Raw genomic sequence first — 23,311 nt, 5'->3', positions numbered from 1 at the left:
CGTTCATTTCAGGCTTGAAGGGGCACATTTCTTAGGGGGTGGAGCCCTGGCAGACAAACAGAGAGTGCTTTCCCGGAGTACCTGATAAGTAGGTTCTTTGATGCATGTCTCAAGTCTGCAGGCTCCCCGCTGGGCCTCTGCACTGCCCAGGCTTTGCCCTCCAGTTCACCTTCCAGCTCATGGATGGGCAACCAAACCAGGATCTCAGACCACATGCTGGCCACAAGCTGCCATTGCATTTGCCATTTGGCATGATCATTTGAATTAGGTGAGAGGATTATGTGTAAGCAATCCTTCTGGTAGGGGTTAACAGGGTGACCTCTCTGAGAAAACTGCTTTGCCAAAAGTAAGTTGGTTAAACTTATGTAAGTTCATAAAAGGACTGCTTAGGCTCTGAAGGATGTGAAAAAATTAATCCATGCAGATGTGATAAGCTGCTCTTCTTAGATTACAAAATTACACACACACTTGTGTATGTGTGTACCCCCAAAAACCTGTTGCCATCAAATTGATTCCAACTCACAGTGACCCTAGAGGACGAGTAGAACTGCCCCCAGGGTTTCCATGGAGTGGCTAGTGGATTCGGACTGCTGACCTTTTGGTTAGTAGCTGTAGCTCTTAACTGCTTCCCCACCAGTGCTCCATGTGTATGAGTATGAATGTATGTATTGCAAATTGTATATAAGGAATGTCTTGGCCACCTAGTGCTTCTATCCCAGAAATACCACATGTGGATGGCTTTAACAAATTTATTTTCTCACAGTTTAGGAGGCTGGAAGCCTGAATTCAGAGCACTGGCTCTAGGCCAAGGCTTTCTCTCTCTGTTGGCTCTGGAGGAAGGTCCTTGTCTCTTCAGCTTCTGCCTCCTGGTTCCTTGGAGATCTCCATATGTCTGGGCATCTAATTTACCCCACTCCTCTGCTGGCTTCTTTAATCTCTTCTATATCTCATTAACATAAAAAGACAACCCATTCCCAAATGGGATTAGCCACAGGCATAGAGGTTAGAATTTACAACGCAGGCATTGGAGGGACATAATTCAATCTATAACGGAGAGTAAACTACAGATGGCACACTTTAAAGACTCAGCCAATACTTAATGTTAAGCTTCCTTCTGGTTCAGCTCTGCCTCCTTAAATTAATCAGACCCTGAGTCTATGTTGGTCACATGTACCCCTGCTTTGTGTGAGAGCTGTAGTCAAATGTGTTTGCAGCCTCATAGAGTTATACAAACAAGGTTAACATAACATTCGTTCAAAATGTAAGAATACCCACTATGCACCAGATTTCAGCCTAACCAACCAACCCATTGCCGTCGAGTTGATTCTGACTCATAGTGATCCTGTAGGACAGAGAACAACTGTCCCATAAGGCTTCCAAGGAGCAGCTGGTGGATTCGAACTGCCCACCTTTAGGTTAGTAGCCAAGCTCTTAACCACTATGTCACCAGAACTCCACAACTCCAGTCTAGGTGTTAGAAAGACAGCCTTGAATAAAACAGACAAAAATCTCTTACCTGTATAAGCAAACACTCTAATGAGAGGAAGCAGACAAAATAAAGTAAAATGCAGAGTATGTTATAGATATCGATAAATGCATTGGAGCCCTGGTAGTACAGTGGTTAGAGCCATTGATTGCTAACCGAAAGGTCAGTGGTTCAAAACCACCAGTGGCCCTGTGGGAGAAAGATGAGGCAGTCTGCTTCCGTAAAGATTTACAGCCTTGGAAAGAAACCCCACGGGGCATTTCTACCCTGTCCTATAGGGTCGCTATGAGTTGGAATCGACCCGTTGGCACTGGGTTTGGTTTGGGTTTTTTACTGTGTTCACCACACAGTTCTGTCAGTTGGGACTTGAGGCTAACAGAGGCCCCCACCTGCTTCTTTTAAGCACTTGTTAATCTTGTTTTTAAGTGATTAAAACACATGGGGAGAAAAAAAAATCACTTTATTAAAGCAAATCCTAGACGTAATTTCCCCTGTAAATACTTCATGTGCTTCTAACAGATAATGGTTTATACCGTATTTTACGCAAATAATGTGCACTTCTGTGTTTGTTTGCCTGCCATGCCCCCCACCCCCAGGTATTTTTGTAAGGGCCCACTAGGCCAGTTTTTTTTTTTTACATACTGCTGTAAAAATTTAGCATAATGTGCTTACAAAATACCTCTGGAGGGAGGAATGGTTGGCAAACAAACATAGAAGGTATATGTTATTTGTGTAAACATACAGTGATAATGTTTTTAAGAAAATTAACCGTAATTCCTTAGCATCATCTGGTATTCTGGAGCTCATTGTTACTGAGCTATTGTTGATTTGGGGCCGTAACTGGATGAATAACAATTGGAAAAAAAATCATACAATCTTAAATTTGAGTTGGAAATACGAGTATTACTGACGTATTTTTTTTTTTTTTTAGGGAAAAATGTTATCAATTCTTTGATTTTATACTTACATGTGTTTCTCTTAAACTAAACATCTTAATTCTTAATGACAGTATTGTATATGTTGTTAGATAATTGTATTAGTCTAATTGTTAACAGCAATATTAAGATATTATTTTGAAACTACAAAACATGATTTTCTTTTTTTTTTTTTGTCCTTAGAATATATGCTACTAGGGACGTTCAGACAGATCACTGTGTTTCAAAGCCACTGGAAACGAGTCTTCGTTGTACTTCCCTAACTTGGTATATACTTAGCCTCATTCATTTCCATTTATATTAAAATTTTAGCAGCGGCTTTATTTTTCTCTTTGATTTAAACTTATTTTTAAGTTATAAAGCCTGTCGATATTTTATATGACTCGACGGCACTGGGTTTGGTTTTTGGTTGGTTTTATAGTCAAAAAGCTAAACAAGGTGCATCCAGAAGGTGCAGCATTCGTCTCTGTGTTGTCCTCCTGTAGGCGACCATTTTTTATTAATCCTGTCACCATTTTTTTTTGAAAATAAAAGCAAATATGTACAAGTCTTCGTATTTCTCCCCTTTATTACACAAAAAGATTTACATCCACCCCCATTGCCCTGTGCCTTTTATCATCGTTATACTGTTAGGTATAATCTTTGGGACATATTACAGGCTTTGCCTCATTCCTTTGTAATCAGCATGATATTCCATTGTATGAATGTACCATATACAGGTAGTTCCCGACTCACGAATGGGTTCTGTTCTGACGACTCCATCCTAAGTTGGTTCTGATGTAACTTTTCCTTTTTTTTAGTTTTCATTATTATTGCATTTTATTAGCAGTATTTGTCTTGATCATCTAGTGCTGCTATAACAGAAATACCACAAGTGGATGGCCTTCACAAAGAGAAATTTATTTCTTCATAATATAGTAGGCTAAGAGTCCAAATTCAATATGTCATCTCCAGGGGAAGGCTTTCTCTCTCTGTTGGCCTTCTCATCAATCTTCCCCCAGATTAGGAGCTTCTCCACACAGGGACCCTGGGTCCAAAGGATGCGCTCTGCTCCCAGCACTGCTTTCTTGGTGGTATGAGGTCCCCAACTCTCTTCCTGCTTCCCTTTCCTTTTATCTTTTGTGAGATAAAAGCTGGTACAGACCACACCCCAGGGAAATTCCCTTTACGTGGGATTAAGGATATGACCTGGTAAGAGTGTTACAATCCCACCCTATTCCTCTTTAACATAAAATTACAATCACAAAATGCAGGACAACCACAGAATACTGGGAATCATGGCTTAACCAAGTTGATATACACATTCTGGGGGGAAATAATTAATCTGTGACATTCCACTCTTTGGCACCCCAAAAATCACATCTTTGCAACAAGTAAAACATATTCATCCCATCATATCATAGCAAAGGTCTTAACTCCAAGTCCAAAATCCAAAAATTCCTCTTCATCTGTGAAATATAGAACACAAGTTATCTGCTTCCAAAGGCACAATGGCAGAACAGGCATAAACTAGACATTTCCATTACAAATGGGAGAAACTGGAGGAAAAGAAGGGATAACAGGCACCAAGGAAATCAGCAGAACACCTTACATTAGCCTTCAAGGCTTTGAAAATAATCCCGTGTTCTCTGAGATGATTTGCACAATGACCCTGCTCTCCAGACTCTAGGTATTGGACACACTCTCCGGATTCTGAGTGGAGGACGCTCTGCCCTGGGCTTCAGCTCTGCCTTCCAGGCCCACTGGGACAGCAACTCTGCTCCCTCAGCTTTAGGTACACAATTCTCCTAGTCCATCTGAGTAGTGACTCCACCCTTACAAACACCAGAGGCCACGGCTCCACCCTTTGAAACCCCCCAGGTCATGGCCATACCTTTTGGGACTGAGACAGCTCAGCTCCTTGTGTTCCTTGTCTCTTCAGCTTCTGCTTCCTGGTTTCTTGGCCTCTTGGCTCCTCTGGCCTCACGCCAGCATCTGCCCTGCTGGGGCAAGTGTTCCAAAGCTCTGTAGCTCTATCGATAAGTGCCTGGAGGCACCCCACTCTGCCAGGAAGCCTCCTGAGCACAGGCACTCAGCTCTCTTGCTCCATGAGTCCTCTCCAGTGCTGTCTGGTGCTGGTCTCCTGGTTCTGCTGCTGGTTCTTTGCTGCTGAAGGTTCTCTGCTGCTGCCACTTCTCTGCCCCTGCAGGTTCTGTGCTGCTGCTGGCCCTTGGTTGCTGCTGCTCCTCTGTCCATTTGCAGTTTCAAAAACCACTTCCACATTTTAGTTATCTGTTAGAGCAGCAACCCACTCGTGGTGCCAAATTCTGTCTTGGTCATCTAGTGCTGGTATACCAGAAATACCGCAAGTAGATGGCTTTAGCAAAGAGAAATTTATTTCTTCACAGTAAAGTAGGCTAAAATCTAAATTCAAGGTGTCAGCGCCAGGAGAAGACTTTCTGTCTCTGTTGGCCTTCTCATCAATCTTCCCCCAGATTAGGAGCTTCTCTACTTAGGGATCTTGAGTCCAAAGGATATGCTCTGCTCCCGGTGCTGCTTTCTTGTTGGTATGAGGTCCCCCACTCTCTGCTTGCTTCCCTTTGGTTCTTATCTCTTGAGAGATAAAATGTGGCACAGACCACACCCCAGGGAAACTCCCTTTACATTGGATCAGTGATGTGACCTAAGTAAGGGTGTTACAAACCCACCCTATTCCTCTTTAACATAAAATTACAATCACAAAATGCAGGACAACCACAGAATCCTGGGAATCATGGCCTAACCAAGTTGATATACACATTTTGGGGGGGACATAATTCAATCCGTGACGGTATCTTTATAAATCCAATCTTTATTTGTCTTTGGGAATTGGAAACATTACATATAAACACCTGTAAATGAACATCTGAGAATAATAACATCAGCAAATTACATGCTGTAACATGTATGTAGTGCATGTTACTAACGACAAGATGTACAAAATAAAAAAGCAGACGGTGGTAAGTGTGTTTCACCTTAACTCGAGTATGTTGTAAGCCAGGAACTCCTGGACGGGCAAAGCTGTTACCTTATTTTTCAGAGACCTTTCTGAACCATCAAATCCCAATCAAATACTCTTTTCATCCTTGTAGCATTTATCATATGCCTGGTACAGAGTCACTGAAATTGTTTTAATAATAAATAATCCTATTTTCGAGATTAGTTTTCCTGTTTGTTTTTCAGCTCCCTGAAGGCAGGTACTATGTCATTTCTGTCAGCCCTTACTCCGTCTTCATCAAATCTTTCTTGATCTCTTACTCCTAGATTTAGTGTTTTCCCTCTCCCTTCTCTGGTGTTACGGAATGGCATTCTCTGCAGAGGAAGTAACAGAACCAGAGGCACAGAAGTATAATTATAGGGGTGTGTTTGGAAACAGTGGGTAGCCCTAGCTGTGGGCAGCCCAGAGCAGGTGTGGGCGAGTGGGAGCAGACACATTCTTACTCAGCAGTAAGAGAAGGCAGATTCCATTCAGTCCAAAAAAAGGACCATTTGGTGGCCGGAAGTCAAGCAAAGATGAATGAATATGTTGAGGCCTGACATTCTCAAAGATCTGGAAGTGCTATAAGCAAAAGTGATGAGGGAGGAAAGAAGAGCTGGTGTTATGTTCCAGAACCATAAGGTCTTGGGAGGTTGTCAAGACTCTATCATTACTCTGGCAAACTCCTACCCTGGATTCTAGTTTCTGGAACTGCTTTCTACTCCCCTTCAAGAAAGTCTGCTTAGCTTCATCCAGCCTTTTTTTAAAGTCTTTAATTGTCTGCTCCATATTATTTCTTATCCTCTCCAAGTGGGCATTGGGGTCTTGCTCCTTCTTCAATTCTTCTGATATGTTTGCTGCTTAGAAAAGAAGGAAAGGCACAGAGCTAATCAAGCAACCAATTGATCTTAACTATTCTACTCACAATCTTCATCTCCTGTCTGATCGGATGTCCTACCTTTCCTCTGCATATACCATCTCTCCCTGTCACTCCCTCTCTAGCCTCTGACGCCCTCCAGTTTGTGAGCTATAAGGCAATAGAGTCAGCAGCAGCTATGAGAGAGACTGGAGTGGAGGTTAGGATGAAAACCAAAGATAACATACCCGTATGAACATTATCACACAACACCTGTATTGAAAGGAAGGTGACCAACTGATGCAACAGCTTTTAATTCGATAAAGCACCAGGATATCTCCTGTAACTGGTGTCACGTGATGCATCAGGAAAAGTGTAGAAAAGAGCCTAGGAAAATTTCTTTTTCCATCTCATTTCTATATTCCTATAATGCACAACTACACACAAGTTTAGGTTCTGGGAATTTGGCACCAACAGAGGCTCTCAGTGCCAATAATCTGCATGAAGAAGGTTACTTCTTGCTTGTGAAGCCTGCTCTTGGCTTCGGCTACATGTGCAAGGGCTTGGGATCTAGCGCAGTGATTAAGAACTGTTCCATGAATCTCTGAGGTCATTTAATGTAAGAACAGTCCCCTCCTGGCCAAAACTTCTCTGTCTGTCAGGTTACCAACCATCTGTAAAACTTAAGTGAGAGACGTCTGTGCAGATGGTTAGGGCAGAGAATGAATTACAGAGGTGACTCTGGGTTCTGCTATGCAGAGTTGGGGCTCAGAGCTAAGCTATTGGAGGATGGGGCAGCAGGGAGTGGAGAGGCAGTAAGTTCATGCTTCAAAATTGCCAAGAAAATCTTATAACAGCAAAGTTAAGTGGATTGCTTCTTTATAATGTGTGACTGCATCAATTTATCAAGCAGCAGTAGAAGCTCTTTGTATTCCTTCCTATCTATGTGGATTTTCATAAGTGTTAAGCATATGATTTTTGCCTTGGCCACCAAACATTTTCAAGCATTCACACACCTCTCTTCTAGCGGTAGTAGTGTCTGCCTTGATACACAACAGCTGAGTGATGGGCACGCTCCTCCATTACTAGAATGGATCTGGGTTCTGCAACGCCCTGGCAGCAAGGATGTGGTGCGAAGGTTTTGTTTAGTTCCCCTAGTGCTAAATTACTTGAGCAAATATAGACACACTCTCTTCTCCTCTTTTGGAATTTTAAAAAGGCTAAAGTAAATCCTAATTGAATATCCTGCTCTCCAATTCTCAAACCCTTTGTAGCAAGGGGGTCAGCTTCCATTTGGAGCAGCATGGTCAGGCTGCTGCAATGGCTGTGGGTTTGATGGGCTGCACAGGGTACTTGCTGTGGGGAGTGGGGAGTGGGGAGTAGAGGCTGACAACTCCAAACCTGGCTTCGCAGCCTCTGGGTCCTGCAAAGCCTCAGTCCTCCACGTTCAAACCTTCCCCCAACCCTAACAGTTTTTGCTCAGTGATGCCTTTGAGCCAAGTGCTACATCTGCCCAGAAGGGGTGCTCAGGAGGTGGCCTTTTCCCAGGTCCCACAAGGGTACAGTCAGGGCTGGCAGCCAACCCTGAGCTGAGTGTCATTTAGGAAAAGCACCATCATCAACAAGTTTAAATTTACAAATAAAGGAAGTACACCAGCCCTGAAGGCCTTCTTTATCAGCCTGATTTTGCTACTCAAGCAGTAGTATGGCTTGTAAAAATACGTGAAAGAAGCATTCTTTCCAGATCGTCGCCATGAAATCATTACAGACCTGAGGAAAACAGCTATCTGAAAGGAAACACAGGAAGCATTGTTTCTAGCCACTAGATATATTGATGCCCAAATGGAAATGGCATAACTCTCCCCGTTGTAAGGTTTTGATTACCACAATTCAACAGCTGCTTTTCATTGCCAGGGGAGGAGTGAATGGTCTAGTTTTGCAATAGGGGACAGAGGCAGAAGGCTGAGCTACCCTCCTCCTGGCAGTAGGGGAGGCAGTGAAATTGCTTTTGGCTGCAGATATGCCCCACCCCTTGGTCACTGCTCTGGTGAGGGCTGGAGGAGGGGAGTGGGCAGGCAGTCAGTGGGCCCACCTCGGCACTGCCTTCATGGCCTTCTCTTCTGCGTTTTGACAACCAGGCTCCACCTCTTCCGCTTTTTTCTTCTCCTGAGCACCAGCAACCTGCAGTTTCTTTTTCTGGCTGAGGAGACTTGTGTTCTAAGGAGAAGAAGAATCCCCATCAGGGAAGTTGGGAGCCACAAGGCACATGTAAGCTGGCGGCAGCCGACTCTGGCCAAGAGAGTCTTATTCTAGTCAGTCACACTCAGTTAAGCAATAACTCCAACCCCAGGGAGCCACAAATCTGTCCTGGAAGAAGTACAGCCAGGACGCTCCTTAGAAGCAAGGATGGCGAGACCTTGTCTCAGCTACTCTGGACATGTTATCAGGAGGGGCCAGTTCCTAAAGAAGAACATCATGCCTGTTAATGTAGAGGGTCAGTAGGAAAGAGGAAGACCCTCAACAAGATGGATTGACACAGTGGCTGCAACAATGGGCTCAAGCATAGCAATGATTGTGTGGATGGCACAGGACCAGGCAATGTCTTGTTCTGTCGTACATAGGGTCACTATGAGTCAGAACCGACTCTATGGCACCTAAAAACAGGAGGCCACATTAGAAAAACCACCTGTGCCATCAAAGGATACTTGAACCAAAGGAAATTCACTCATTAGAGGATCAGCATTAAAGAGATGGCAGCCTTAATCAGAAAGGAGAAATGGATCCCAGATAATCTACAAGTCCCAAATGTGTGTTTGGTTTTCAGCTGGTTGTGGGTTTCCCTTCTGCTCTTTGATGTGGTGGAAGTGTTCCAGGGCGGAAGTCAAAGTCAACTGCAGACATCTGGGGAGGAATAAAAACCACAGTTCCCAGCATGCTGCTCCGGGAAGAAAAAGAAACAACTTTATCCACCTCCCTTCCTATCTGGCTTTGCAGTGAGAAGGAGGTGGGAAAATCAGCCCAGAACAAGCCTCACTCCCCAGCCCTTAGGGACCCCCATTACAGGAGGGGATTCTTTGTGTACCACTGCTGGTGTGCCCCAGTTCTTTCCATCCCGGGTTGTGACACTAGTGGCCAAAACGCCTTTAGCTGCTATTTGGTCCATGTTTGAAGCGCCGCTTTTCCGAGGTTGTAAAACCTTAGCATAGAGAGAGCACAGGCTTTCTGCATTTTATTGCTTCCCATTATCCTTTCACTCTCTTCCAGCCAGTGCCTCTTTCGGTGGCAGGCTTAAGCCTTGGAAACAGAAGGAAAGATACTCCTGCCTCCCCCAGGTCCTGCCCTGCTTTCTCTGTGGCATGAAGCATCTTCATCAAGCTTGTCATTTTCTGTCCTTGTGCAGAGCCAGGCATTGCACAGCCGGGCTTTCCATTGCCATGGCTGTGGCTGGGAGGGATAAATAAGTGTTTTTCTGGAAGTATTTTCTGGACGCTTACTGCATATACCTCCGTATAAGCCCTTTCTTTGTAAAGGAAAGTAGAAGTTTAAATACTGTTGTGTTTGTATACGGAATCATTTAAAATCTACTAGGAAGATAATATGGGGGCAGTGGTGATTCAGTGGTAGAATTCTTGACTTCCACGCGGGAGACCTGGGTTTGATTCCTGGCCAATGTACCTCATGCCCAGCCACCACTCATCTGTCAGTGGTGGTTTGCGTGTTGTTATGAAGCTGAACAGTTTTCAGTGGCACTTCCAGACTAAAATGGACTAGGAAGTAAGGCCTGACAATCTACTTCCAAACATCAGCCAGTGATTTCCTATAGATCACAACAGTCTCATCTGCAACCCATCATGGGGGTGGCGCAGGACCAGGTAGTGTCTTGTTCCACTGTGCCTAGGGTGGCCATGAGTTAGAGGCCCACTGGACAGCAGCTAACAACAACAGGGAGATAAGAGTCACAACTGTTGCATGCTGAGCCACTCCGTAAGTGCTTCTTGTGGGGAGGAAAGTGGGAAGAAGATAGCATGAGGAAGAGTAATCCAGATGGTCACAGATCAGGTTTGAAAAAAGACACATGTGATCAGTGAAGGGAAGGTCAGCCTTGTGTCTGCCCTGGGCTAGAGGTCTGAGAATGTGGAAGGGATGAGAAGTCTCCATACAGACAACCTTATGTTCAGATTGTCTGCATTTTAGTAGTTTTGAAGTGACCTAGCATGGTCAAGGTGGGGGAGAGGTCCCTGTGAGCCACAGAATATCACCCAGACTAGTGCTGTTCAATGGACGGTCTCTGGACCAGCAGCATCACCTGAGAATTTGCTAGATTCCTGGGTCCCACACACAGAGATTCTCATTCAGTCAGCCCAGGGTCCAAAACTAAGCCCACTGCTGTCGAGTCGATTCCGACTCATAGTGACCCAATAGGACAGAGTAGAACTGCCCCCATAGAGCTTCCAAGGAGCGCCTGGAGGATTTGAACTACTAATCCTTTGGCTAGCAGGCGTAGCACTTAACCACTACCCCAGCAGGGTTTCCAGCCCGGGGTGGGACCTCAGAATTTACATTTTGTTTTAACAAGCCCTCCAAAATGATTCTTACAGAACTAATATTTGAGAAACTCTGCCTTAGAGACCAAGTTTTGCCAATTCTACCTCCTAAACATATATATAAATTTATCTTCTCCTCTCCGTACCTGCTGGTTTTGCTCTGGCTGATGCCTTCACCTCTCCCTGCTGCTGGTTTTGGCCATATTAGGACCCACCGGCTCACTATCAGTCACCATACATGCGGCGAACGATTTGTTACCAAACAGCCATTAAACACCGCAGACGGTGGATGATCTACTCTGAAAAACATTCACTATCATACTTCTAAAACTCCAACTTGTTGTATTTAGATAACCTTTCCTGAGGGAGAAAAAAACGCTGCAGAGTTAGCCTGCTGGGCATTATGCGTAACCCAGAGGCTATTTTTTTTCTATCCCAAAGAGGGCCCAAATGAGATGTGTCATGCACTTGGACACGGAAGTCAAACTGTGGGCACAAACTAATTGCAGTGCCTTCCTGGTGCATCTCTGATTTGTATTTTCTCTAACCCAGTATTTCTCAGTGTGGCATAAGTGGCATTCTGGGAGGGGAAATTTGTCATACTGCACCTCGGAGGAGTTTCAGTACCCCTGACCACTAGATGCCAGTGGCACATCCAGCCCCTGGAGCAATCTAACCCCAAATACCCGTAGTGTGGTAGCTCTGGCCCTAGTTGCTTTAATCCATCCTCCACAATAATCACATCAAAATCCTCAAATGAAAATATGACAACGTCACTCTCAGCTACTCAAAATTCTTAAGTGGCTCCCCATTATCTGAAGGATAAAATTGAAACTCCATTGGTATCAAAATTCAAGGATCCTGGGACCTGGCTCTACCTGCCTCTGAGCACTGTTTCTTCTGGTCTGTCCTACTTGTTCTTGCTCTGAGTACGGGAATTTCTCTGAACAGCCCAAACCCCCCTCCTCTCCACGCTTCTGCCCTTGGCTCTCCCCTTTGCCTGGCTGACTTCTTACATGTCCTCCTTGACTTAGACGAAGCACACCGTGCATCTGCCGCAGTCCAGGTTGTTGGAGAAGACTTTCTGGAAGAGCTGTGCTTGCTGACATTATACACATGGCAGTGCACCACAGCTGTTTACCTGGTACTTTACCTTTTTAGAACAGTGGGGAGATTTTGAATCTATACCGTGTATGCCTGCACAGCTTATGGTGGATGCTCTACAAAGGTTGGTTGAATGACTCATTTATTATGCACTTTTGTCCTAGCCACCCTGGCTCCAGCAGCTTCTTCCTACTCCTCCTAATCCTCAGAAAATGAGAGGAGGATTTAAGAATTCTGGCCTCATGTCACTTATATGACCTTCATGAGAAGCCAGAGCTGTCACAGCTCATCACGTCTGTCAGCAGCCACTCAGAACTGTTAGAGACTGCCTAGCTCTCAGGTGGGGGATGCTGGGGGAACAAAGCTTGTATCTTGGAGGGAGCAACAGAACCAAGCAAGTGATTTTGGGCACTACTTAGGACACGGCGGGGTGGGGGGAATGTTGATCCCTCTCTCCCGAGCATCCTGGCTGTGGATGCCCTAACAGTCTACTCTCTGGCAGAATACATGAGAATGAATGAAAAGTGTGACCACTACTCCACTGTTAAAGGCTCTCCCTGTGCTTTTCAGGCCACAGCCAAGACTTGACATGGCAACCCTGCATAGTCTAAGGCTGGCCCAGTGTGGAATCCCCCGCCTTCAACCAGCTCACCCAGCTAACGGACAGAGTTTGGGGGTCCTACCTTGGAATGGAAAAGATGGATTCTTTCTGTGGCCTCCAGGAGCTCTTCTTCAGCCAGCCTGGGCCCATGTTCAGCTTACCTTTGCAAGGCCCTCAGTTCCTCTAGTTCAGACTGAAGTGCACCACTCAGCCACAGCCACCTGCTCCTTCAGATCACTGTCCAGGTGCATGCTGTCATCTAGTTGCACTTGAAGGCTCTATAAAACGAAACATGGGCCTAGGAAATCAATCCCTGAGTTTAGAGTATAATGTGCAACTGTGCATGCATGCTCTGAGCAAAGCTCCACCACTACGATATAAACCAGTTGTTGTTGTTAGGTGCAATTGAGTCAGTTCTGACTCACAGCAACCCTATGTACAACAGAACGAAACACTGCCCAGTCCTGCACCATTCTCACAATCATTGTTATGCTTAAGCCCATTGTTGCAACCACTGTGTCAATCTATCTCATTGAGGGTCTTCCTCTTTTTTGCTGGCCCTCCACTTTACCAAGGATGATGTCCTTCTCCAGGGACTGGTCCCTCCGGATAACATGCCCAAAGTAGGTGAGATGTTGTCTTGCTATCCTTGCTTCCAAAGAGCATCCTGGTTGTACTGCCTCCAAGAAAGAATCGTTCATTCTTTTGGCAGTCCATGGTATATTCAATATTCTTCTCTAACACCACAGTTTGAAGGCATCAATTCTCCTTCGGTCTTCCTCATTCATTGTCCAGCTTTCACATGCATATGAGGTGAGTGAAAACACCATGGCTTGGGTCAGGCGCAACTTAGTCTTCGAGGTGACATTTTTGCTTTTCAACACTTTAAAGAGGTCTTTTGCAGCAGATTTGCTCAATGTAACATATCTTTTGATTTCTTGGCTGCTGCTTCCATGGGTATTGATTGTGGATCCAAGTAAAATGAAATCCTTGACAACTTCAACCTTTTCTCTATTGATCATGATGTGTATTGATCCAGTTGTGAGATTTTTGTTTTCTTTATGTTGAGGTACAATCCATACTGAATGCTGTGGTCTTTGGTCTTCATCAGTAAGTGCTTCAAGTCCTCTTCATCTTCAGCAAGCAAGGGTGTGTCATCTGCATACCACAGGTTGTTAATGTGTCTTCCTCCAATCTTGATGCCCCATTCTTCTTCATATAGTCCAGCTTCTGGGATTATTTACTCAGCATACAGATTGAATAAATACGGTGAAAGGATACAACCCTGATGAACACAATTTCTGACTTTAAGCCATACAGTATCCCCTTGTTCTGTTCAAACAACTGCCTCGATCTATATACAGGTTCCTCATGAGCACAATTAAGTGTTCTGGAATTCTTATTCTTCTCAATGTTATCCATAATTTGTTATGATCCACACAGTCGAATGCCTTTGCATAGTCAATAAAACACAAGTAAATATCTTTCTGGTATTCTCTGCTTTCAGCCAGGCTCCATCTGACATCAGCAATGATATCCCTGGTTCCATGTTCTCTTCTGAATCCAGCCTGAATTTCTGGCACTTCCCTGCCGATATACTGCTGCAGCTGCTTTTGAACGGCCTTCGGCAAAATTTTGCTTGTGTGTGATATTGATGATATTGTTCGATAATTTCCATGTTCAGTTGGATCATCTTTCTTTGGAATAGGCATAAGTACAGATCTCTTCTAGTCATTTGGCCAGGTAGCTGTCTTCCAAATTTCTTGTTTGAATACCAGTGGCATAGCTTCCAGCATCATAGCAACATGTAAGCCCCCACAGTACAACAAACTGACAGACATGTGGGGGTTAAGCATGTTACCGGTCATTTAAAGGATTAAGTTTGCTGTCCTCACCTTTATTACTCAACACAATCTGCACTTAGTTTGCTTCTATATGCAGAGATATTTTTCCCCGTATTACAATTTGAAAATATCTTGGTTTGAACCTGAAACTGGCCTAGGGCTTTGGTTGCATCTGATGCCTGCCGGTGGAGTCAGCTCAACTAGTGTTCAATCTCGTTGAGGTCCCCTTCCACCTTCCTCTTCATTCAGGTAGCCTTGATTCTGCTCTTAGCTTCAGAATCCAGACTATACTGCAGGGAGTCAATAGCACACTGCTAGTTCCTCCTAATTTTAGAATAACATTCAGGGGAAAAATCATGCACCCAAATTAAGAATGGTTACCTGCTGTGTTCACAACAGTTTAGGAAACAGAAAAAATTAAAATAGATGAAAAATTCTGGGTAAATAACAAAACGGCTCCAAAGGGAATCTATGTTAAAAACATAGACATTGAGGGTGGTGAGTACATGTTCATTGTAAGAAATGAAGTAAGACTCCCAGAACAACTTCCAGGAAGAATAAAGGAAAACACTGGAATCTTTTTGGGTTTCTACAGGGCAGTTAATGCACTCAGCTGCTAACCAAAAGCTATAGGTTCAAGTCCACCCAGAGGCACCTCAGAAGAAAGGGCTGGTATTCTACTTCTGAAAAATCACCCACTGAAAACCCTTTGGAGCACATTCTACTCTGATACAAATAAAGTCACCATGAGTCAGAATTGACTTGACAGCCACTTGTTTTGTTATGGGACATCCTTAGCCAAATCTGAGACTTCCTAAAGGAAGGTGTAGGGCAAACATCTGGATCCTTAGAGTAGCTAAGAACAAAGAAAATACACCCTTTCAGACAGTCATAATATTTAAAACAATTCAAATGATGAGAAATGTCTAGACAAGGTAGGAAAGAGCCACCTAGTTTAAAACAAGTCCTGAGATCTAGCAATGCTGCTCTAATGGCCAGGAGATGCTAAACTCTCCTAGAAAAACATAGCTTTCTTTCTCCAGAAGATGGAGAGTACAACCAAAGACTGGCTGAGAAAATCAGTTGCTGAGTGACGTTGAGTTTACTTCAGTACTCCTTCCTAACACCAAAAACCCCATACTGAAACCAAATTCGCAGAATGGCAGAAGTGGAAGCAATAGCTATGTGTTCGGGAAGGCAGTGAGAAGACTGGGACCACAGCAAGCTTCCTTTCCCAGCCCTCCTGCAGTTAGGTTGCGGCCATACGTGTTCAGGAAGGCAGTGAGAAGACTGGGACCACAGCAAGCTTCCTTTCCCAGCCCTCTTGCAGTTAGGTTGCGGCCACACAACTGAATTCTGGCCAATGGACCATGGAAAGAACTGATGTGCACCGTTGCCATAAAATTTTTACTTGTGTGATCCTGCACTCATTTTTCCTGTCTGTGGCAAACTTGGTGGCATGTATGGAAGGCAGTGGCATCACAAGATAAAAGGAATCGAGGTTTTAATGACTCTGAAGAGAGGGACCATCCTGCATCCTAGTTGGATTGGGCCCAGCAATCCGACCACACCGGACTCTGACATGAGCCAAAAAAATCTTTCATTGTTCTAAGGCTCTGACTCTGTGGCACTGGGTTTGGCTTTTGGTTTTGGAGTCAGGACAGTTTAACTTCTGTAACTAATTCATGCCCTGTAAGCTCACCCCATGAAAGAGGGTCACGTGCTGGACAGGCAGACAAGGCTGAGGGAAGTAGAGCCTTCGACCTTCTTCACACAGCCCATGAGCATAAGTAGCAAAAATGTATTTGTCTTGCGTCAGAATTAGATTTCACGTTGAATTGGCATTGAGAAGACTGTCATCAGCTTTGAGGCCAATCAGGAAGGTTTACAGCTTGCAGGGGGATAGGAATGTGGCCAGAGTTTGGAGAAGGGGGATAAGTAGAAGTGCCACTTTTCATGACCAGCTTCTTGTCAATGGTAGGGGGAGGTCCCAGAAGTAGCCATGGCAAATACCTCTTTCCAGTTCCAGAACCCAGGATTAGCACTTCTCCTCTGCCAGCTCCATCTACCAGCTCCACAACATGAGGCAGGTCTCTCATGCCTAGCCTCTGGCCCTAGGCTTTTGTTCAGCTCCCAGATCAGAACCCTATAGGGATGCTAGTATGTAAAGTTAATAGGCACACTCACACTCAATATCACCAGAAGCTTTACGACATTCCACTGTCTTAGGTTGGAGAAATTCTCATTTTTTTCACAGCTCATTCTCCCTATACAAAAACACTAAAACATGACTAAACCCAAGAAAGCCAAGCCTGTTGCCATCGAGTCAATTCTGACTCATAGCAACCCTATGGGGCAGAGTTGAACTGCCCCATGGGGTTTCCAAGGAGCACCTGCTGGATTTGAACTGCCGATCTTTCATTTAGCAGCCAACTCTTAACCACTACACCACCAGAGATCCCTAGCCCATTCAAATCCTCTGCAAGAAATACATTTTACTTAAGGAGTCAAATGAATGTTTTGAACTGTACTTTTTCTTCAGTTGTTTATGAAACTTCATGAGTGCCTGCAAATAAGTAGAAAGTGCTATGGTTTAAGATGCATGGGTATAAAACAGGCCTGAAGAATGGCTGCTGGACAATCAACACATTTCATGCAGAGTCAAAAAATGAAAACTTCCTTGAGTGCTTTTTTTTTTAAGAAAAACGAAGCACTCCCAGCCAAGGACAATATAGTAAGAAGTTTCCTTTTTTTCTGAAATGGGAACCACAATTTGGGAAAAGAAACCAGATTGGGGGAAAAAAATCAGAATAGAAACTTACAATCAGAATAGAAACTTACAAATTAATTAATTTTAAATTAATAGTTCAATAGGTCATTTTTCTCTTGCAACACTGCTCATCTCTATTGGTGAAGTGTGGGATTTTTCTTAATTCTAATATATCTGACCCAGCTTTAAAATGATCAAAAAGACAAAAACCGATGGTCAACATCGTTCTCGATGGAGAGAGGCTGAAGACATTCCCCTTGAGAACAGGAACAAGACAAGGATGCCCTTTATCACCACTCCTATTTAACACTGTATTGGAAGTCTTAGCTAGAGCAATAAGGCAAGAAACAGAAATAAAGGGCATCCAAATTGGTAATGAGAAAGTTAAACTGTCCCTATTTGTGGATGATATGATACTAAGAAAAGCCAAAAGACTCCATGAGAATACTACTGGAACTAATAGAAAGATTCAGCAGAGTAGCAGGATACAAGATAAACATAAAAAAATCAGCTGGATTCCTATATACCAGGAGAACAATGAAAAGGAAATCAGGAAAACAATACCATTTATAGTAGCCCCTAAAAAAATTAAATCCTTGGGAATAGAAGACCTATATAAAGAAAACTACAAAACACTACTGCAAGAAACCAAAAAAGATCTACAGAAATGGATAAACATACCACGCCCATGCATAGGTAAACTCAACAAAAAATGGCAATTCTACCCAAAGTGATTTACAAATACTATGCAATCCAATCCAAACACCAACAACATTCTTTAAAGAGATGGAAAACCTTATCATTAACTTCATATGGAAAGGGAAGAGGCCCCAGATAAGTAAAGTATTACTGAAGAAAAAGAATAAACTAGGACTCGCACTACCTGACCTCAGGGCCTCCTATACAGCTACCGCAATCAAAACAGCCTGATACTGGTACAATGACAGATACATTGACCAAGGGAACAGAACTGAGAACCCAGATGTAAATCCATCCACCTATGGTCACCTGATCTTTGACAAGGGCCCAAAATCCATCAAATGGGGAAAAGATGATCTTTTTAACAAATGGTACTGCCAAAACTGGATGTCCACCGGCAAAAAAATGAAACAGGGCCCATACCTCACACCATATACAAAAACTAACTCAAAATGAATCAAAAACCTAAATATGAAGCCAAAAACTATGAAGTGCATAGAAGAAAAAATAGGATCAACATTAGAGGCCCTAATATATGGCATTAACAGGATACAAACTACAACCCACAACACACAAGCTCTAGACGATAAGCTAGATAACTGGGATCTTCTAAAAATTAAACACTTATGCTCATCAAAAGACTTCACCAAAAAAGTAAAAAGATAACCTACAAACTGGGGAAAAAAAATTTTGGCTGTTACAAATCAGACAAAGTTCTAATCTCTAAAATCTATAAGAAAATCCAACACCTCTACAACAAAAAGACAAATAATCCAATTAAAAAAACGGGCAAAGGAAATGAACACACAATTCACCAAAGAAGACATTCAAGCGGCCAACAGACACATGAGGAAATGCTCACGATCTCTAGCCATCAGAGAAATGCGAATCAAAACCACAATGACATAACATCTCACCCCAGCATTACTGGCACAAATTAATGAAACAGAAAATAACAAATGTTGGAGAGGCTGCGGGGAGATCACAACTCTCATGCAGTGCTGGGAGGAATACAAAATGATACAATCATTTTGGAAAATGATATGGAGCTTCCTTAGAAATAGAAATACCATATGATCCAGCAATCCCACTCCTAGGAATATATCCTAGAGAAATGAGTCATCACACGAATATATATATCGACTCGGCAGCACTGGGCTTATATATATATATATACACACACACACACACCCCCATGTTCATTGCAGCATTGTCCACAATAGTAAAAAGATGGAAACAACCTAGTTGCCCGTCAACAGATGAATGGATACACAAGCTGTGGTACCTACACAAAATGGAGTATTTCGCAATGCTAAAGAACGATGAATCTGTGAGGCATCTCATAACATGGATGCATCTGGAGGACATTTTGCTGAGTGAAATAAGTCAATCACAAAAGGACAAATATTGTATGATACCACCACTGTAAACATTCATGAAAAAGTTTACATACAAAAAGAAGCAATCTTTGGTGGTTACCAGGAAGGGGATGGATGGGGATGGAAAAACACTTAATAGACAATAGATAAGTGGTAACTTTGGTGAAGGGTAAGACAGTGCACAGTACTGGGGAAGCCAGCATAGCCTGTTCAAGGGAGGGCCATGGTAGCTGCATAGATATATCCAAACTCCCTGAGGGACCGAATTGCTGGGCGGGAGGCTGTGGGGACCATGGTGTCAGGGAACACCTAGCTCAATTGGCATAAAAGAGTTTATAAAGAAAATGTTCTACATTCTACTTTGGTAAGTAGCATCTGGAGTCGTAAAAGCCTGTGAGCGGCCATCTAGGATACTCCAACTGGCCTCACCCCTTAGAGAGTAAGGAAGAATGAAGAAAACTAAAGACATAAGAGAAAGATTAGTCCAAAGGACTAACGGACCACATCTACCACGGCCTCCACCAGACCGAGTCCAGTACAACTAGATGGTACCTGGTTACACCACTGACTGCTCTGACAGGAATCACAATAGAGTGTCCTGGACAGAACTGAAGAAAAATGTAGAACAAAAATTCTAATTCATAAAGAAAGACCATGCTTGCTGGCCTGACAGAGACTGGAGAAGCCCTGAGAGTATGGCCCCCGGGCACACTTTTGGCTCAGTCATGAGGCCACTCCTGAGTTTTACACTTCAGCCAGAGATTGAACAGGCCCATAGAACAAAACAAGACTAAAGGGGCTCAGCAGCCCTAGGGTAGGGACTGGAGGATAGGAAGGAACAGGAAAGTTGGTAACAGGGAACCCAGGGTTGAGAAGGGAGAGTGTTGACATGTCGTGGGGTTGTTAACCAATGCCATACAACAATGTGTGTACTAACTGTTTGATGAGAAACTAGTTCTGTAAATCTTCATCTAAAGTTCAATTAAGAAAAAAAAAAAGATTAACAAGATACTTTGCAAACTAAAATCCATGTCCAAATTTGAGATTTGACTTTTCAAAGACACACTAAAATATTTTACTTAGAAATGGGGAGAGATTTAAACACATTTTTCTCGCAGAGACTCAGACAATGAGGGAAATTAAGACAGATAACACATATAAGTTGTAAGCATGCAGCCAAGTTTGACCTTACTGAGTTCAGAGGAGCAGACTATATGGAAGGAAAAGATAACTGAGCTTACACGTGTCCCCGACTTTTCCAGTGCTCGCTTTACGTCACTTCACTTTTAGGAGAGACCTACATTAGTATCTGTTTCATCTAACAGAAAGAAATCTGAAGAGGATTTTTGCTTTTAAGAAAAAAAAAAAAAAAGGCAAAAAGCAGAATAGAATTCAGCCTTTGTTTTGCAGTGAGCCCTTGAAGAGACAGCACACTCTGAGCAGTGAGAGTGGCGTCTCAGACCTCCTTCCCCAGGAAGGACGCTCAGCATCTCAGCATCAAGTTGCCATAGTTTTGAACTGTGCCTGCGAGCATCCGTGCTTTACCTCGATTTATTTTGTGCTTCCGTTAGTAAGATGTGCCTAAGGGCTGGAAAGCTCAGATGTTTTTCCCATATAAATTAACGGTAATTGCTTCTTCGCTTCACGCCATTTTGGCTAAGGAAAGACTTCATAGGAACGTTCTACTTTAAGATAGCTGAGGAAACCTGTGCTAGATACCTGAGGCTGTAGGCCAGGTTGGGCAAACCATTAGCTGGTTTGGACCTAATCTGGCCACACTCATCAGTGTACCTATTGTCTATGGCTATTTTCCAGCTACAACTACAGAGTTGAGTAGTTGTGACACGACCATATGGCCCACAAAGTCGAAATATTTACTATCTGGCCCTTTGGAAGACAAGTTTTCCTAAGTCTTCTACAAGTAGCAAACCAAAACAAACAAATAAACGTGTTATGACAGATTGAGTAATTTCAGTGCCTCTCTGGCTGAGTTCAGGGAGAGCAGATACAGGCCCCATGTACCCCGGCTCTGGGGCCAGCATGATGACCCTCACACATTTCAGCATTTTCTTGAATACCAGAGCTGGGGACAGTGGTATAGTTGGTGGCCCCTGAAGGTCAGGATGTACTTGGCTGACCTGTGTTCAGCCAGTCCTGAGCCTTGCAGCAGGGCAGTCACAGGCACCAGTTAGCTTCAAGCTTGCCACTGACATTCTTCCCCCTTTCCTGCATCTAGGATGGAGAGGATGAAGGCCAGTACCAATACTTCTCCTCACCTATTCTGTCCTATAGGATCTCTGTGAGTTGAAATCGACTCAACAGCAATAAGTTTGTTTTTTTGTTTTACCATCGTGACTGCACCATAACTTTTAGTTATGGTCACTATAACTATTGTGAAAATTAAAAAAAAAAAAGCTCTATCATTCATAAAAGTTTGAAAAGCCCTGATTAAGCTATCAGGCACAGCATCTGGCAAACATTGGTGCTCAAATAGTTGTTGACCAAATGAAGCACACCACACACACCAGCTCACACTGTCATCACCAACAGCGCTCTCAATCATCCTTACTCAGTGTGAGTCCTCACCAGAACGGATGGGAGATCTTGGCAGTAGAGAATGAGTTGCCCAGTTTGCTGCACTAGCAAGGTTTTGCTTTGGCCTCTATGTCAAACTTCTTGTGCTTTCTTGATTCCCTTCAACTTCCTGGGTGTCTGACCTGTCTTGCTGGGCTCCTTCAATTTCTGAAGAGTTCTGGAAGTTTTATGCAGATGTAGGACCTCAAGCCTCATCTTGTCCTCAGGCAATATTTTTGTTCAGTCCTATAACTTACCTGGTTTCTGAAATCTTATCCTTTGCTCACCTTCTTTTTCCTGGAATTCTATTCAATTTCCTTAAGATCCGTTTTACCACTAGCTCTGATGTCTGATAAGTGCTTCCTCAGATTAAACCAAGGCAGTCTGACACAATCAGTACTCTCACAGGGCAGAAAGGGTCTGGGACAGAATCCGGGATGTTTTGTAAGATGTGTTCATCTCCCCTTTCCGGCTTACCATCATAGTTACTCTGAGTCATTAATTAAAACTCATGAATAGCTCAGCCCCTCCCTCCAGACCTCCCTTTCCTTTTTCAGCCTCTTCCCAGCTCCCGTCTCGTCTTCTGTTCTCTCTTCTCCCAGCCCAAGCTGTTTGGATCTCTGGCTTCCTTTGCACTAAAATTATTATAATTGGCGAACTGCTCTCTAACATTCAGATGTACCTGACTAGACGCAGACTCTCTGAGGATTCATTTTTCCTCCGCTCAGTTTATTTATAGGCACAGATTTGATGTTACTGAAATCAGTTGGATTTTTTTTTTTTTTTAACTACACAAGGAGACATTCATTTTTGTTCCTCATGGAAGGTAGTAGGGCAAATATCAAAACCCAAATGTTTCTGCCCTTCATCAAAAAAAAATCTTTTAGACACTGACTCCAAGGCTTAAGTAGACCTGAATTCCTCACCACAGTTAGTCTTTTAGGGGGAAGTGCAGGTGAATGAGAGCAAAGAGAACTCGCATACAGAGGACCGATTTGGCTTGACATCCTCATTAAAAAATTGACCCCCAAGGGACTTTTGTCTGAAAATAGGCTAAAAGAAAGAGGTCAGTTAAATTGGACACGCTAACAGATTTTTTTTAAAAGTTGTTTATCAAGCATTTGAGTTGCCAGTTGAACTACAGACTCAAAATGATTATTGTTGTTAGCTTGTGACATTGACTTAAGGGAACAGATGAGAGAGATGATATAATTATCATTAATTCCATGTATTTATCATTGTGCCTTTGATCTATGGAGCGCGAAGTGCTTTGCCAACATCAGCTGACTGATCTTCCTCACCACCTTCTGTGACGTGTAGCTGGCTGCTTTCATCCCTCACTTCACTGAGGAGCTAAGAAGTGGAATGTCGAAAGTCATCAGCTTGTTATGATGAAGACAAGAAAAGATCCTGCAGCCCACGAGTCCTGTCTAATTCCATTTCCTGACTCTTAAGACTCAGTAACTTCAACAGGGATGCAATGAGTAGATCAGCTCTTGGCTTCTGCCCCTCTCCAAACGACCA

At 43.4% G+C, this 23,311-nt stretch overlaps 1 protein-coding gene across 1 annotated transcript in view; it reads right to left on the bottom strand.

Annotated features, from left to right (window-relative positions):
- MYH15 (myosin heavy chain 15) overlaps positions 1-23,311 on the bottom strand; it is a 209,814-nt gene that overhangs the window by 7,878 nt on the left and 178,625 nt on the right. Inside the window, 8 exon segments of the mRNA XM_064273474.1 lie at positions 82-142; positions 6,000-6,273; positions 6,748-6,842; positions 8,365-8,489; positions 12,604-12,727; positions 12,729-12,801; positions 14,499-14,679; positions 21,005-21,028. Of these exon segments, the coding sequence (XP_064129544.1) occupies positions 82-142; positions 6,000-6,273; positions 6,748-6,842; positions 8,365-8,489; positions 12,604-12,727; positions 12,729-12,801; positions 14,499-14,679; positions 21,005-21,028 (957 nt within the window).

The sequence above is a fragment of the Loxodonta africana genome, chromosome 20 (genome assembly GCF_030014295.1).
Source record: "Loxodonta africana isolate mLoxAfr1 chromosome 20, mLoxAfr1.hap2, whole genome shotgun sequence".
In the NCBI taxonomy this organism is placed as follows: Eukaryota; Metazoa; Chordata; class Mammalia; order Proboscidea; family Elephantidae; genus Loxodonta; species Loxodonta africana.
Note: the sequence above shows the minus strand (reverse complement) of the source record. Positions and strands in the feature narration are given on the sequence as shown.